Here is a 14815-nt window from a genome sequence, read left to right as displayed (position 1 = left end):
CCGTTGAGTGGAGGTTCCAGTGAAGCCTCAAAGGCCAACTTCCACTGGATAAGTAAAAGCGTGCCGACCATTTTTATTTTTACACGTGAAATGGATGGGACAAAAAAATATATATGTGAGAGCAGCCTTAGTGATTTAATTCTGAAACTGGTCCTGGACAAACTTCCATAGACAGCACGTGTCCTGAGTGAAATCTAGTTAATTTTCCAAAAGCGTGTGTAAACTTTATTGAGATTAGGACATATCAACCAGGAGCCTAATTTCATTTACAGTCACAGACGGTTAGTCCAGTAAGTTCAGAGATGAATGGTATGCAATTTATGACAAAATAGTCCCAAAAAAAATCTATTTTCCTGACGTGTCTCACCTTTAGTAACAACAAATCAAAACGGATACATTTCATTTGAGACAGAAAACTTACATGAAAATTAGAAAAGCAGCGTGCACATTTCAGGTTAAAAATGAAAGGCCATCAACTGACACTCATTTTTTTTTTTTTTGCAAAAAGTTTCCACCAATTCCTGTTATTTGCAAATGTTGGTGAAAGCATGCGCATTTGTTTATAATATTCCTAAGTGGTATGAAATGTTTGATTAAACTTTACCACATTGATTAAACTTTACCACAGAATGTAGTGTGAGCAGCTCAATTTGTGAGTTAAAGTTGAACCTGCTGTGGTCTGATTTATCTACATCTAATGTGGTTTGGTCTTTTGGTGGACAAACAGCTTCTGCATTAGTTTGTCTATAGCATGGTTGAATGAGGTCAGTGGTTTGTTTTTCTTCATTTTCTCTACTGCTAAATATGAACTGAATTTATTTATTTATTTATTTATTTATTTATTTATTTATTTATTTAAATTTTGATGCCATACAGAACATATTTATAGTTAAATAAAATAAATCCATAAACAGTTAATTAAGAGTCAAAAGTCCAAAAATTATCATCATGCTTCATTGATGAACTACACGGGTGAACAGCTGATCATCTCACAACATCATTAGAAACTGATATAATCCAACACTTATCCAACACTTCACTCTTCTGCTGTTAGTTTTCATACAGGGCCAGAATTCACTTTAACATATAAGACTGATCATTTTAATGACTTCCTGTGTTTAAGGAAATGGTTGTGTGAGAATAAACCAACAGAGAGGTTCAGTCTCGTTGAGGGAAGACCACAAACACACACAGCATCAGTAGAGACGTGTTTCAGACATGTTAAACACTGCTATCGTGGGCTTTTCAGCGAACCGATGAAGAAAATGTTTCTCAAATCAGTTTTGTTCTGTTTTTATTTGTGGCGTCTGGTTGGTGAGTTTGAAATGTGTTTTTATGTCTTCTATTCACTTCTGTTCTGGTACCATGTAAGACTTCCATGTAAGTAACAGCATTTTGAATCTTTAATCTGTGACAAACTCTATTTTTCAGGTGTGTTTGGTGATGATGAAGTGAAGTCAGTGTCAGTGTTGGAGGGAGATTCAGTCACTCTGAACACTAGTCTGACTGAATTAACAGATGATGATCTTATTCAGTGGAGGTTTGGGAATGAAATCACTTTAATAGCTGAAATCACTAAACAGGCCAACAGAATCGCTGTCTATGATGATGTTCTTGATGGGAGATTCAGAGACAGACTGAAGCTGGATTATAAAACCGGATCTCTGATCATCACAAACACTGCAACTGAAGATACCGGGCGTTATTTACTTCTGATAAACCACATGAGCATAATTTTCACTCTCACTGTCTTTGGTGAGTTAAACATTTGTCTAACTTTTTTTTTTCCAATATCACAAAATACAATATCCACTTTTTTATTTATTTATTTTTTTTGCTTCTTTTGTGTCTGTTCTATTGTTTTATGATAATTATTTACATATTATTCACTCAATATTTTATTTTATTTTTTTTATTATTATTGTTTTTTTTTTAACTTTCAGAAACAATTATAGTTATTTAAAAGTCTTAATCTGTAACAAACACTGTTTCTTTTTTCTTTTTTTCTTTTTTTTTGGTGATGCAGACGTGAAGTCAGTGTCAGTGATTGAGGGAGATTCAGTCACTATAAACTCTGGTATTACTGAAATAATGGATGATGATCTGATTCAGTGGAGGTTTTATAACACTTTAATAGCTGAAATCAATAAACAGGCCAACAGATTCACTGTATATGATGATGTTCCTGATGGGAGATTCAGAGACAGACTGAAGCTGAACAAACAAACTGGATCTCTGACCATCACAGACACCAGAATTCAACATGCTGGACGTTATGTACTACTGATCAACCATATCAGGATTTATTTTTTTCTCACCGTCTATCGTGAGTTTAAAAAAAAAACAACAACTTTTTTTTCTTCTATTTTATGACAAATTTGCAATTACTTCATTCACCATTTGTTTATTTTTGTTGTTTCATTTAACAGTATTAGTCTGTGACAAACCCTGTTTATGTTTGTTCTCTTTGTGTGTTTGATGATACAGATAAAATTTTAGTGATAGAGGGAGATTCAGTCACTCTAAACTCAGGTCTTACTGAAATGGTGGATGATGATCTGATTATGTGGAGGCTTTGGATTGAGAACTCTTTAATAGCTGAGCTTAATGTAACAGCCAAGGGCATCGATGTATATGATGATCACATTTATGAGAGATTCAGAGGCAGACTGAAGGTGGACGTTCAAACTGGATCTCTGACCATCACAAACACCAGATTTCAACATGCCGGAATTTATGAACTACTGATCAACCATATCAGGATTTATTTTCTTCTCGCTGTCTATCGTGAGTTGAAAAAAAAAAAAAATCACCTTTTTTTGGGACAAAACTGAAATGAATTAATTCTCCATTTTGTTTCTTTTTGTTGTTTTATTTAACAGTATTATTCTTTGAAAACCCCTGTTTCTGTTTGTTCTCTTTGTGTGTTTGATGATACAGGTGAAGTATCGGTGATGGAGGGAGATTCAGTCACTCTAAACACTGGTCTTACTGAAATAATGGATGATGGTCAGATTTTGTGGTGGTTTGGGACTGAAAACTCTTTAGCTGTGATCAATAAACAGGCCAACAGCATGACTGTATATGATGATGTTCTTGATGGGAGATTCAGAGACCGACTGAAGCTGGACAAACAAACTGGATCTCTGACCATCACAAAAACCACAGCTAAGCATGCTGGACGTTATGAAGTAGAGATTAATATTTACAGCAGGTCTTTTTTTTACCTCACTGTCTACGGTGAGTTAAATATCAGTTTCACCTGTTTTATTTACTACAGACTAAAAGTAGATCTAAAGAAAATCTTAAAGTATCTTATCATGACTAATTTGTTTAAAAATAATTATTATCTTATTTTTTTATGTTTACAGCCAGGTGTATATTTAACTTTCTATTTCAGATTGTTTTAAATGATCTACTTCTGATCAGTCTTGGTTCCTCTCAATGTTTTTCCCTCAGCTATTTTAATATCTTTATTCATCCTCATTTATCTTTGTTCTTCCATTTTTTCAGCTCGTCTGCCAGTTCCTGTCATCAGTAGAGACTGTTCATCTTCATCATTATCATCATCATCCTGTTCATTAGTGTGTTCAGTGGTGAATATGAGTCATGTGACTCTCTCCTGGTACAAAGAAAACAGTTTGTTTTCCAAAATCAGTGTCTCTGATCTCAGCATCAGTCTCTCTCTACCTCTGGAGGTGGAATATCAGGATAAAAACACCTACAGCTGTGTGATCAACAATCACATCAGCAACCAGATTCAACATCTCAACATCAGCAAACTCTGTCACACATGTTCAGGTACAGCAGCACTGCTGATATTAGTTGATGTCAGTGCTGATATTAACATTTATTGACTGAGCTGATCTCAGTTTGATGTTTTTATTCCTCAGACTCTGTCCACTGTTGTGGTTCTACAGAAGCTGTGATCCGATTGGTCCTCTCTGCTCTGGTGGGCATGGCTACTGTCATTTTTCTGGTGTATGACATCAGATTCAAAATAGCTGAATCAGATCATGCACGTATTCCCTTGTCACAAACCTAAATTATGATGTATGTAAGTTATTATGAATTTCTCCTATAACAATTTTGTTTGTTATTTATTAATATTCATTTTTTGCAATGGCTTAATATATGAATATGCTGCTTTTGATGTTCATTTATTAGCAAATCATTTTCATCATAACAGATGATTTGAGAGCATAAATTAACATTCACATATATGCTCTAAGTTACAACAGTGAGTGTTATGATTTTACAATCTTTTACAATCTTGATGGTTACAATGTTAGCTTAATTCCCTCAGATACATCAAACAAATGAATGAAGAGATCTCTCTTTAGTACTGCTGTATATATGTAATCTGTATTTGCATGCCTTTATCAATAAAGTTTTCTCACTCTGAAGTTCAAGAGTCTCTCCGTTTTATTACATTTAGAATGTTGAGCGCCCTCTGGAGGAATACTAACGTTTTTGTGTATTTAAACACACTATTTATTCATTGCCAACAGCACAGCCAGTTTATTATCAAAATAAAATACAGTCACCCAAACAGGTCACCTAATATTTCTCATTACATTACACAAGTAATTTCTTACAAAAATTTAGTAATATTAACTCTTGAGTTGTTAGCAGGCAACAGTTCTACTAAATTATTATTAATAATAATTAGCCAATAGGAATAATTACTTATTCAGGAAGGGTTACTTTCAATTTGTATGCCTGTAACCCAGACTGGGGCACAGGCCACCAACAAGTTTTCTCCATAAATCTCAGTCCTGTGCCAATTGTTGGCCCCATGTATGGTTCATTCTCTTCAAGTCTGCTTCCAGTTCTCAGCGCTAGGTGTTTCTTGGTCGGCCCCTTTTCTTCCTCCTTTTGGGTTCCAGGTGTGGGCTTGCCTTGTGGTACTGTCTGCAGGTCTGAGAAGGATATGTTCAATCCACCGCCAGCATCTTTGAAGGATGTCGTCTTCCACTTGCTGCTGTTTCATTCATTGCCAGTTTCTCATTGCTTTGGCCAACAGATTTTGAGGATCCTTCTGAGGCAGGTGTTAATGAAAACCTTTACCTTTCTTTATGATAGTGGTGGTGATTCTCCAGGTCTCAGCTCCATACAGCAATGCAGGCTCCCTAATAGTGTTGAAAACCATGATCTTCTTGTTGATGCCAATCTCTGAAGATCTCCAGATGTTCTTCAGTTGGAGGAAAGCTGCTCTTACTTTGCTGATTCGTATTCTCATGTCCGCATCTGTCCCCCCATGCCTGTCAATTATGCTGCCAAGGTAGGGGAAACTGTTCACTTCCTCTAGCACCTCTTCTCCCAGCATTATGGGTGTTTTACTGGCTGTGTTAATCTTTAACACCCTGCTCTTCTCTCTATGGTTGTTGAGGCCCAAGCTTGCTGAAGCATCAGCAACAATATTGGTCTTTTATTGGTCTTTTCCTGAATTGTTGGGTGTGAGAGAACGGCGAGGTCTGCAAAGTCAAGATCATCTAATTGTGACTGTAATGTCCACTGTACGCCATTTGCTTTTGGGCTGTGGATGTCTTCATGATCCAGTCTATTGCCAGAAGAAACAGAAAGGGTGATAGTAAACATCCCTGCCTTACAGAAGAGGGGATGGAGCAGCTCCAAACTGGCTTCCAGCTCAACCTTCAGTGCCTCTGCTGGTATACTGTCTGGTCCTGGAGACTTTCCATTCTTTAACTGGTTAATTGCACATTGAATTTTGTCTTAACTGATGGTGGAAAGATCACCTTCAACTCAATCTTGCAAAGAAAAAAAAGTAAGTGAAAGTGACGTGTGACCTGGTATGGTGTCTTATACTCTGCATTTAACCTATACAAGTGCACACACACAGTAGTGAGTAGTGAACAAACAAACACACCATGAACACACACCCAGAGTCACTTGCTGGTGGAATGACAAGCCTGGCTCCATCTGTGCCACCCTCTTCAGTTACTAGGTAAAATATACTTCAGCTTGCTACTCAAGTCATGAGGAACTTTACAGAACTAGACAGCAGAACTAGACAGCTGTCTAGGATTGTGTATATATTTAAATATACACAAACCTAGACAGCTGTCTAGTTCTGTTTCCCCTTTAGTTATTACAACACACTAACTTTGGCCCAAGTGTTGGGGATATTTAGTTTTTAGAAGCAAATAAATATAATTCAAGGAAAAGGAATTTTAGTTATAATTATGCTCTATGTTTGATCTCTCTATATTTATTTCTTCCTCTTCTGCTTGAATATTTCTATTCTCTCATGTTTTCTCTGCCTGTCATCAGGAAAATACAAAACATGCATAGTGTTGGACAAGAAATGCTGTCACAGATGATGTTACATTAAAGATATGCATATTGAGTAATATTTAAAAGATACTAAAGCCGGGTAGAGGAGCAAATGAGAAAGAAACCACTAGTAGCTTGCGAAAAAATACACAAAAGACTTTTAAAAAATAGAAAATACATATATTAATGATTTTGCGTGTACCCTGGGTACCAGATACTCTCTGCAAACTTTTATTATGTGTTACACATGCACATAATATGATTTGAGCATTTTCAGACTTTTGGAATACACTTGAAAATACTAGTGTGGATTGGGACATATTACCAAGCCTGTTTATTTCTGCTTAATTTACGTTGGCTTTGACTTAAACTTTGACATCAATTGCTTCAGACAACCTGTTTGCTGATCGTCTGAATTTTGCCTGTTCCTAGTTTTCAGTTTGAAAATGTAAGATCAGCAAAAGCTTGTTGATTTTAGTTATGTAAAAGAGGATGGTCATACATAAATTGTGATGAAGGTTAGGGGGAGGATTCACACACAACCAGATAAATATCACAGCTCACTTGTGTTTCAGACATTTTTGGTTGCTATCGAAAGCTTTTCAGTAAACCGATGAGGAAAATGGCAATCAAATTAGTTTTGTACTGTCTGTGTTTGTGGCATCTGCTTGGTGAGTTTTAAATGTGTTTTTATGGCTTTAGTTCTTTCTGTGACAGATTCACTGTTTGTTTTTCTAAATGTGGTTCTAAAAAAAAAAAAAAAAAAAAAAAAACACTGAAGCTCAAACAGCAGCAGCAATAGCTTGATTAGCTGTGATGATTTTCATTCAGAATCACCACAAAGATGCAATTAGTAATCGGTTTTGTGGTTTGGAAATTGATTTCAATTGTAATTTCCAAACTGTTTACATTAGTAATCCATCATGCAGTTATTTAAAGATCTATCATTTAAACAGAAGAATCTTGTGTTTGTTCTTCAGGTGTTTCTGGTGATTCAGATGGAGTGAAGTCAGTGTCAGTGAACGAGGGACATTCAATCACGCTAAACTCTGATCTTACTGAAATGCAGACTGATGATGAGATAATCTGGATGTTTGGACCAAACAACTTGCTCATAACAAGTAGAGCGTCCGGTAAAATCTCTATATATGATGCTCTTGATGGAAGATTCAGAGACAGACTGAAGATGGATCATCAGACTGGTTCTCTGACCATCACAAACACCACAATCACAGACTCTGGACTTTATCAAACAATAATTAGTGGAATTAGTGAGATTAGATACAGATTCCATGTTACTGTCTATGGTGAGTCACAGTTACAGTTTATGCTATCAGCGCCATACTTATAATTTACTTTAGGTGTATTTACACAAATAATGATTTAATGAAAATGTATAAAACAATTTAAGATCACATGCACAGTTATTTATGTACTTTTTCTTATGTTTTTAAATAGTCTTTTTATTTTGTCATTTTGTATGACATTTCCCAGTGTTTCAACTGAAGAGTTACATTTATTCTTTCATGTTTTCAGCTCATCCGCCTGTTCCTGTCATCAGCAGAGACTCTTCATCATGTTCATCATCATTACAGCAGAATTGTTCATTGTTGTGTTCAGCAGTGAATGTGGGTCATGTGACTCTCTCCTGGTACAAAGGAAACAGTTTATTGTCCAGCATCAGTGTGTCTGATCTCAGCATCAGTCCCTCTCTACCTCTGGAGGTGGAATATCAGGATAAAAACACCTACAGCTGTGTGATCAACAATCCCATCAGCAACCAGACTCAACATCTGGACATCAGCAAACTCTGTCAACCATGTTCAGGTACAACAGTACAACACAATGAAGTCATGTGATTTCAGTAAATGAGGTTTCATCAGTAAAAGATATTATTCATTTTGAATTTCAGACTGTTTACTCTTAGTGACTTAATAGTCTTTATCTTGTTCTGTTTGTTCTTCAGGTGTGTCTGGTGATTCAGATGGAGTGAAGTCAGTGTCAGTAAAGGAGGGAGGTTCAATCACTCTAAACTCTGGTCTTACTATAACGTATAATTATATGGTAATGTAGAGATTTTATGGTACTGTGGATGTTTGGACTGAACAACATCCTCATAACTAAACTCAATAGAGTGTCCAGTAGGATAATTACATATGATGGTCCTGATGGGAGATTCAGAGACAGACTGAAACTGGATGATCAGACTGGATCTCTGACCATCACAAACACCACAACCGCAGACTCTGGACTTTATGACATGACCATCAGAGGAAACAGACACATCAGATACAGATTTCACGTTACTGTCTCTGGTGAGTCACAATGACACAATAATATTGATAGTGGCTTTCTTAAGTATTTTACACTCATAATTATTTAATAAGTGTTTATAAAACAAACCACTTACTCTTAAGATAATTTTCTTTTTACATTGTTTTTAATTAGTCTTTTATTTGGTCATTTTTGTATGACTCTCTCCTCTCTGACAGTGTAATCTTGTTAAATTTATTGAACTAATCTTTTGAGCTGGTCTTTTGTTGTAAATCAGACTGACACTCTGATGACTGTCTCTTTTTAGCTGCTACAACAACAGCTTTATATCCCATAATACTCACTGATTTGCTAAGTTTGCTTATTGTTTCTGAATGATGTTCAGGTCCAATGCGTTATCGATTCTCATGATGAATTTGCAACAAATTTCTTTCACTAATTGTCATTTATCAGGATTGTTTTTCTCCTTTGACTCTTTGTGTTTGTCTGACAGGAATCTAAGATGATAGCAGTGAAATAAACGTGTTTCAGCTCAGAACAATGACAACTATAAAAAACTTTATATACATTTTAATTTTCAGAAGAGGCAACATATACAGCTTTACATTATTAAAACATCATTTGTAACTATGCATTATTGTTCAGCTTATTACTTTTTTCTAAAAAGAAAGAAAGAAAGAAAGAATAAAAATAATAATTTACTTAATTAATAATTTACTATAATAGTTTAATTGTGTTTTTGGAAAATATTAATAAATGTAAAAAAAAAACAAAACTGTATTATCTTCTTTAAAATAATCTGTGAATTCACTGAGTTCATTGGACCATTTCTGGTTTTCTCAGAATCGGAAGTTGGCATAGATCGGTAAACTTCGACAATGGTGAACGGGAGACTACAGCAGGTATTGTTTTTGTGTTTTCATTTGATAAAACAGGAAAACACAGAAGTCAAGTTGAGTTGAATGTTTTATTTTTCTAAACCTTGCACAAAAAAACAAAAAACAAACAAACAAAAAAAAAAACATACAATAGGATTTTTGTTAAGATCATCATACTTGAATTTTTAGTATGATTCAGCTCACGTGTTTCAACTGAAGAGTTTCAAATCAGTTATTTTGCTCAGTGCCAAAATACCTCAGACAAACAAATGCAAAATGTTCTAAATGAACAAATGCATTTACAGTTTGCTGTGTTTTTCAATTGTTAATTTTCAATTGCTACATTTTGTTTTAACAACACATGCAAACAGTGCTGTAACATAACCGAGAGGAGGGATGCTCTTACTGACCACGCAGTGACTGTCTGCCGGATGATAGACGGTCAGAATAGGGCCTGGTCCACTTCTCATCCCCGGGTCGAGAGTGGATCTGGGTAGGTCAGTTAGCCCGCCTCCTCTGGGTTGCTCGTCTGAGGAAAACTAGAAAACCTACAAGGGTTCTAGGTAACCTACTGACGAGCTGACATTGCCACTTTCCTGCAAGAACTTTGGCAGTTGGGCGGTTCTGGCCGGAGGCCCGGCTGTTGCGGGTTCTCAGCAGTTCTGCAGGGGGCCGTCCATGGCGACGAACAGGCGGGGGTTGTCGGGGTACATCGCCCTTCCCAAAGCCTGCACCACAACTTTCATAGCTCAGAGAGCGTAATTGTTCGTTATACACAGTTCCTGTAGCTCTAGGTTGGAGCCACCCTCGTACAGATCTCATAACACTTGGCCTGAACACCCACAGGATGACCATAGCGTGCAGAGTGGACGCAGCTTGTCCAGAAGCTGTGTGAGTCTTTGCCCGGAGAGAACTTACAGGCCTTGAGTCTTGGGGGGATACCGTCAAGCAGCGGCGTTTTGCGGGGAGTGCACCGGGGACATGAACAGTGACACAATAAGGTTCTGAAAGTGCTGTAATTGTTTGTGTGGTCTCTTTGCTTATACAAGTTTGTGACAGAACCAAACCATCACTGCTGCATAGTTGAATTTTTTTCAGTTGCCAAATATGTTAATGTAGTTAATGTGGCGATTACTTCCATTTCTGGCACCATGACATTAACGCTGAGTTACATTTTAGCATAATCACAGCATAATCCCTTTTCACACATTCAGTTTCTTCAGTCTGGTGAATTACTGTTAAGAGATCATGTGTGAACAGGACCTTTTCAAAAGTATTAGTAAATTGGTTGTGACAATTTACCCATATGAAACATTACCATTAAGTTAGCGGTATGATGCTGTGTGAACAAAGACATCAAGATTACTGGTATGTGTATGTATACAGTCCATACACACTGACCAGCTTTCATAAAATCAGTTCTCATAAATCAGTGTGTCTGATCTCAGCATCAGTCTCTCTCTACCTCTGGAGGTGGAATATCAGGATAAAAACACCTACAGCTGTGTGATCAACAATCCCATCAGCAACCAGACTCAACATCTGGACATCAGTGAACTCTGTCAACCATGTTCAGGTACAACAGTACAACACAATGAAGTCATGTGATTTCAGTAAATGAGGTTTCATCAGTAAAAGATATTATTCATTTTGAATTTCAGACTGTTTACTCTTAGTGACTTAATAGTCTTTATCTTGTTCTGTTTGTTCTTCAGGTGTGTCTGGTGATTCAGATGGAGTGAAGTCAGTGTCAGTAAAGGAGGGAGGTTCAATCACTCTAAACTCTGGTCTTACTATAACGTATAATTATATGGTAATGTAGAGATTTTATGGTACTGTGGATGTTTGGACTGAACAACATCCTCATAACTAAACTCAATAGAGTGTCCAGTAGGATAATTACATATGATGGTCCTGATGGGAGATTCAGAGACAGACTGAAACTGGATGATCAGACTGGATCTCTGACCATCACAAACACCACAACCGCAGACTCTGGACTTTATGACATGACCATCAGAGGAAACAGACACATCAGATACAGATTTCACGTTACTGTCTCTGGTGAGTCACAATGACACAATAATATTGATAGTGGCTTTCTTAAGTATTTTACACTCATAATTATTTAATAAGTGTTTATAAAACAAACCACTTACTCTTAAGATAATTTTCTTTTTACATTGTTTTTAATTAGTCTTTTATTTGGTCATTTTTGTATGACTCTCTCCTCTCTGACAGTGTAATCTTGTTAAATTTATTGAACTAATCTTTTGAGCTGGTCTTTTGTTGTAAATCAGACTGACACTCTGATGACTGTCTCTTTTTAGCTGCTACAACAACAGCTTTATATCCCATAATACTCACTGATTTGCTAAGTTTGCTTATTGTTTCTGAATGATGTTCAGGTCCAATGCGTTATCGATTCTCATGATGAATTTGCAACAAATTTCTTTCACTAATTGTCATTTATCAGGATTGTTTTTCTCCTTTGACTCTTTGTGTTTGTCTGACAGGAATCTAAGATGATAGCAGTGAAATAAACGTGTTTCAGCTCAGAACAATGACAACTATAAAAAACTTTATATACATTTTAATTTTCAGAAGAGGCAACATATACAGCTTTACATTATTAAAACATCATTTGTAACTATGCATTATTGTTCAGCTTATTACTTTTTTCTAAAAAAAAAGAAAGAAAGAAAGAAAGAATAAAAATAATAATTTACTTAATTAATAATTTACTATAATAGTTTAATTGTGTTTTTGGAAAATATTAATAAATGTAAAAAAAAAACAAAACTGTATTATCTTCTTTAAAATAATCTGTGAATTCACTGAGTTCATTGGACCATTTCTGGTTTTCTCAGAATCGGAAGTTGGCATAGATCGGTAAACTTCGACAATGGTGAACGGGAGACTACAGCAGGTATTGTTTTTGTGTTTTCATTTGATAAAACAGGAAAACACAGAAGTCAAGTTGAGTTGAATGTTTTATTTTTCTAAACCTTGCACAAAAAAACAAAAAACAAACAAACAAAAAAAAAAACATACAATAGGATTTTTGTTAAGATCATCATACTTGAATTTTTAGTATGATTCAGCTCACGTGTTTCAACTGAAGAGTTTCAAATCAGTTATTTTGCTCAGTGCCAAAATACCTCAGACAAACAAATGCAAAATGTTCTAAATGAACAAATGCATTTACAGTTTGCTGTGTTTTTCAATTGTTAATTTTCAATTGCTACATTTTGTTTTAACAACACATGCAAACAGTGCTGTAACATAACCGAGAGGAGGGATGCTCTTACTGACCACGCAGTGACTGTCTGCCGGATGATAGACGGTCAGAATAGGGCCTGGTCCACTTCTCATCCCCGGGTCGAGAGTGGATCTGGGTAGGTCAGTTAGCCCGCCTCCTCTGGGTTGCTCGTCTGAGGAAAACTAGAAAACCTACAAGGGTTCTAGGTAACCTACTGACGAGCTGACATTGCCACTTTCCTGCAAGAACTTTGGCAGTTGGGCGGTTCTGGCCGGAGGCCCGGCTGTTGCGGGTTCTCAGCAGTTCTGCAGGGGGCCGTCCATGGCGACGAACAGGCGGGGGTTGTCGGGGTACATCGCCCTTCCCAAAGCCTGCACCACAACTTTCATAGCTCAGAGAGCGTAATTGTTCGTTATACACAGTTCCTGTAGCTCTAGGTTGGAGCCACCCTCGTACAGATCTCATAACACTTGGCCTGAACACCCACAGGATGACCATAGCGTGCAGAGTGGACGCAGCTTGTCCAGAAGCTGTGTGAGTCTTTGCCCGGAGAGAACTTACAGGCCTTGAGTCTTGGGGGGATACCGTCAAGCAGCGGCGTTTTGCGGGGAGTGCACCGGGGACATGAACAGTGACACAATAAGGTTCTGAAAGTGCTGTAATTGTTTGTGTGGTCTCTTTGCTTATACAAGTTTGTGACAGAACCAAACCATCACTGCTGCATAGTTGAATTTTTTTCAGTTGCCAAATATGTTAATGTAGTTAATGTGGCGATTACTTCCATTTCTGGCACCATGACATTAACGCTGAGTTACATTTTAGCATAATCACAGCATAATCCCTTTTCACACATTCAGTCTCTTCAGTCTGGTGAATTACTGTTAAGAGATCATGTGTGAACAGGACCTTTTCAAAAGTACTAGTAAATTGGTTGTGACAATTTACCCATATGAAACATTACCATTAAGTTAGCGGTATGATGCTGTGTGAACAAAGACATCAAGATTACTGGTATGTGTATGTATACAGTCCATACACACTGACCAGCTTTCATAAAATCAGTTCTCATAAATCAGTGTGTCTGATCTCAGCATCAGTCTCTCTCTACCTCTGGAGGTGGAATATCAGGATAAAAACACCTACAGCTGTGTGATCAACAATCCCATCAGCAAACAAACTCAACATCTGGACATCAGCATCTGTCACACATGTTCAGGTACGGCAGAACTTATATTAGTTGAAGTCAGCACTGATATTAACATTTATTGACTGAGCTGATCTCAGTTTGATGTTTTTATTCCTCAGACTCTGTCCACTGTTGTGGTTCTACTGAAGCTGTGATCCGATTGGTCCTCTCTGCTCTGGTGGGCGTGGCTACTGTCATTCTTCTGGTTTATGACATCAGATCCAGAAGAGCTGAACAAGATCAAACACATATTCACACATTAGAAACCTAAATGATGTAATTTCTCATGAAACTATTTTACATTTATCATTTAATAATCTTATTTTTACAGGCTTTATATTCATCTGCTGGTATTGATGTGGCTCATTTTTAAATGCTCACATTAGATTCAGTACAGCAAGCTTTCCTTCTTCATTTAATTTTATTATTTATTTTTTTTTTTTTGTAATATATATGTAATGTAGTCTTTCATGTTTGATTAAGTGGTTTAATGGCTTTTAAAAATGTATCTGTCTTTCAGTGTTATTATTGTACAGATTCAGTTTGAAGGCTTTGTTTATTATTATTATTTTTAGATAAAAGATCCTGCTTTTCTGTCCATTTGCCTTCTGTATTTGCCTTTATCAATAAAGTTCTCTCACTCTGAAGTTCGAGTCTCTCCATGTTTTATTACATTCATTAGTCGAGTGCCTCCTGATGGAATACAAACTTTCAGCAATGCATAAGAAGTTGTACATTATTAAAATTTGTATTTAACATTACAAAATGTATAAGTTTTTACATTAAATTCTAAACAAAAGTATTTGACTTATTACATTAAAATGTTATTTTTGTTATTGAATGAATTAATTAATTAAGCAAATTCATATTAAAAATTACTATTTTTATTAATCTACTGAATAAGGTCTTAGTTTTGTT

At 36.3% G+C, this 14815-nt stretch overlaps 2 protein-coding genes across 4 annotated transcripts; both read left to right on the top strand.

Moving 5' to 3' along the window:
- Positions 1-1197: 1197 nt before the first annotated feature.
- Positions 1198-4045, top strand: LOC127159497 (SLAM family member 5-like). The gene is made up of 5 exons (XM_051102309.1): positions 1198-1314; positions 1432-1614; positions 3103-3240; positions 3514-3801; positions 3894-4045. The coding sequence occupies exons 1-5, from the start codon at positions 1257-1259 to the stop codon at positions 4043-4045; spliced, it is 819 nt and encodes a 272-aa protein (XP_050958266.1). The 5' UTR covers positions 1198-1256.
- A 2821-nt stretch (positions 4046-6866) lies between these two features.
- On the top strand, positions 6867-12755 carry LOC127159493 (SLAM family member 9-like). Of its 3 annotated transcripts, none has more exons than XM_051102306.1 (5): positions 6867-6968; positions 7278-7604; positions 7834-8124; positions 11165-11513; positions 12320-12755. In XM_051102306.1, exons 1-4 carry the CDS (start codon positions 6911-6913, stop codon positions 11269-11271), a joined length of 783 nt encoding a protein of 260 aa, XP_050958263.1. In that variant the 5' UTR covers positions 6867-6910; the 3' UTR covers positions 11272-11513; positions 12320-12755. The 3 variants fall into 3 exon arrangements, with proteins under 3 accessions (XP_050958263.1, XP_050958264.1, XP_050958262.1); XM_051102307.1 differs by lacking the exon at positions 11165-11513 and adding an exon at positions 8264-8612; XM_051102305.1 differs by lacking the exons at positions 11165-11513; positions 12320-12755 and adding exons at positions 8264-8612; positions 9415-9846.
- The last annotated feature ends 2060 nt before the right edge of the window (positions 12756-14815 follow it).

This window comes from Labeo rohita, unplaced genomic scaffold (genome assembly GCF_022985175.1).
Source record: "Labeo rohita strain BAU-BD-2019 unplaced genomic scaffold, IGBB_LRoh.1.0 scaffold_221, whole genome shotgun sequence".
NCBI classification, from domain to species: domain Eukaryota; kingdom Metazoa; phylum Chordata; class Actinopteri; order Cypriniformes; family Cyprinidae; genus Labeo; species Labeo rohita.
The sequence above is the reverse complement of the archived record's forward strand: the minus strand, read 5'-3'. Positions and strand labels throughout refer to the sequence as shown.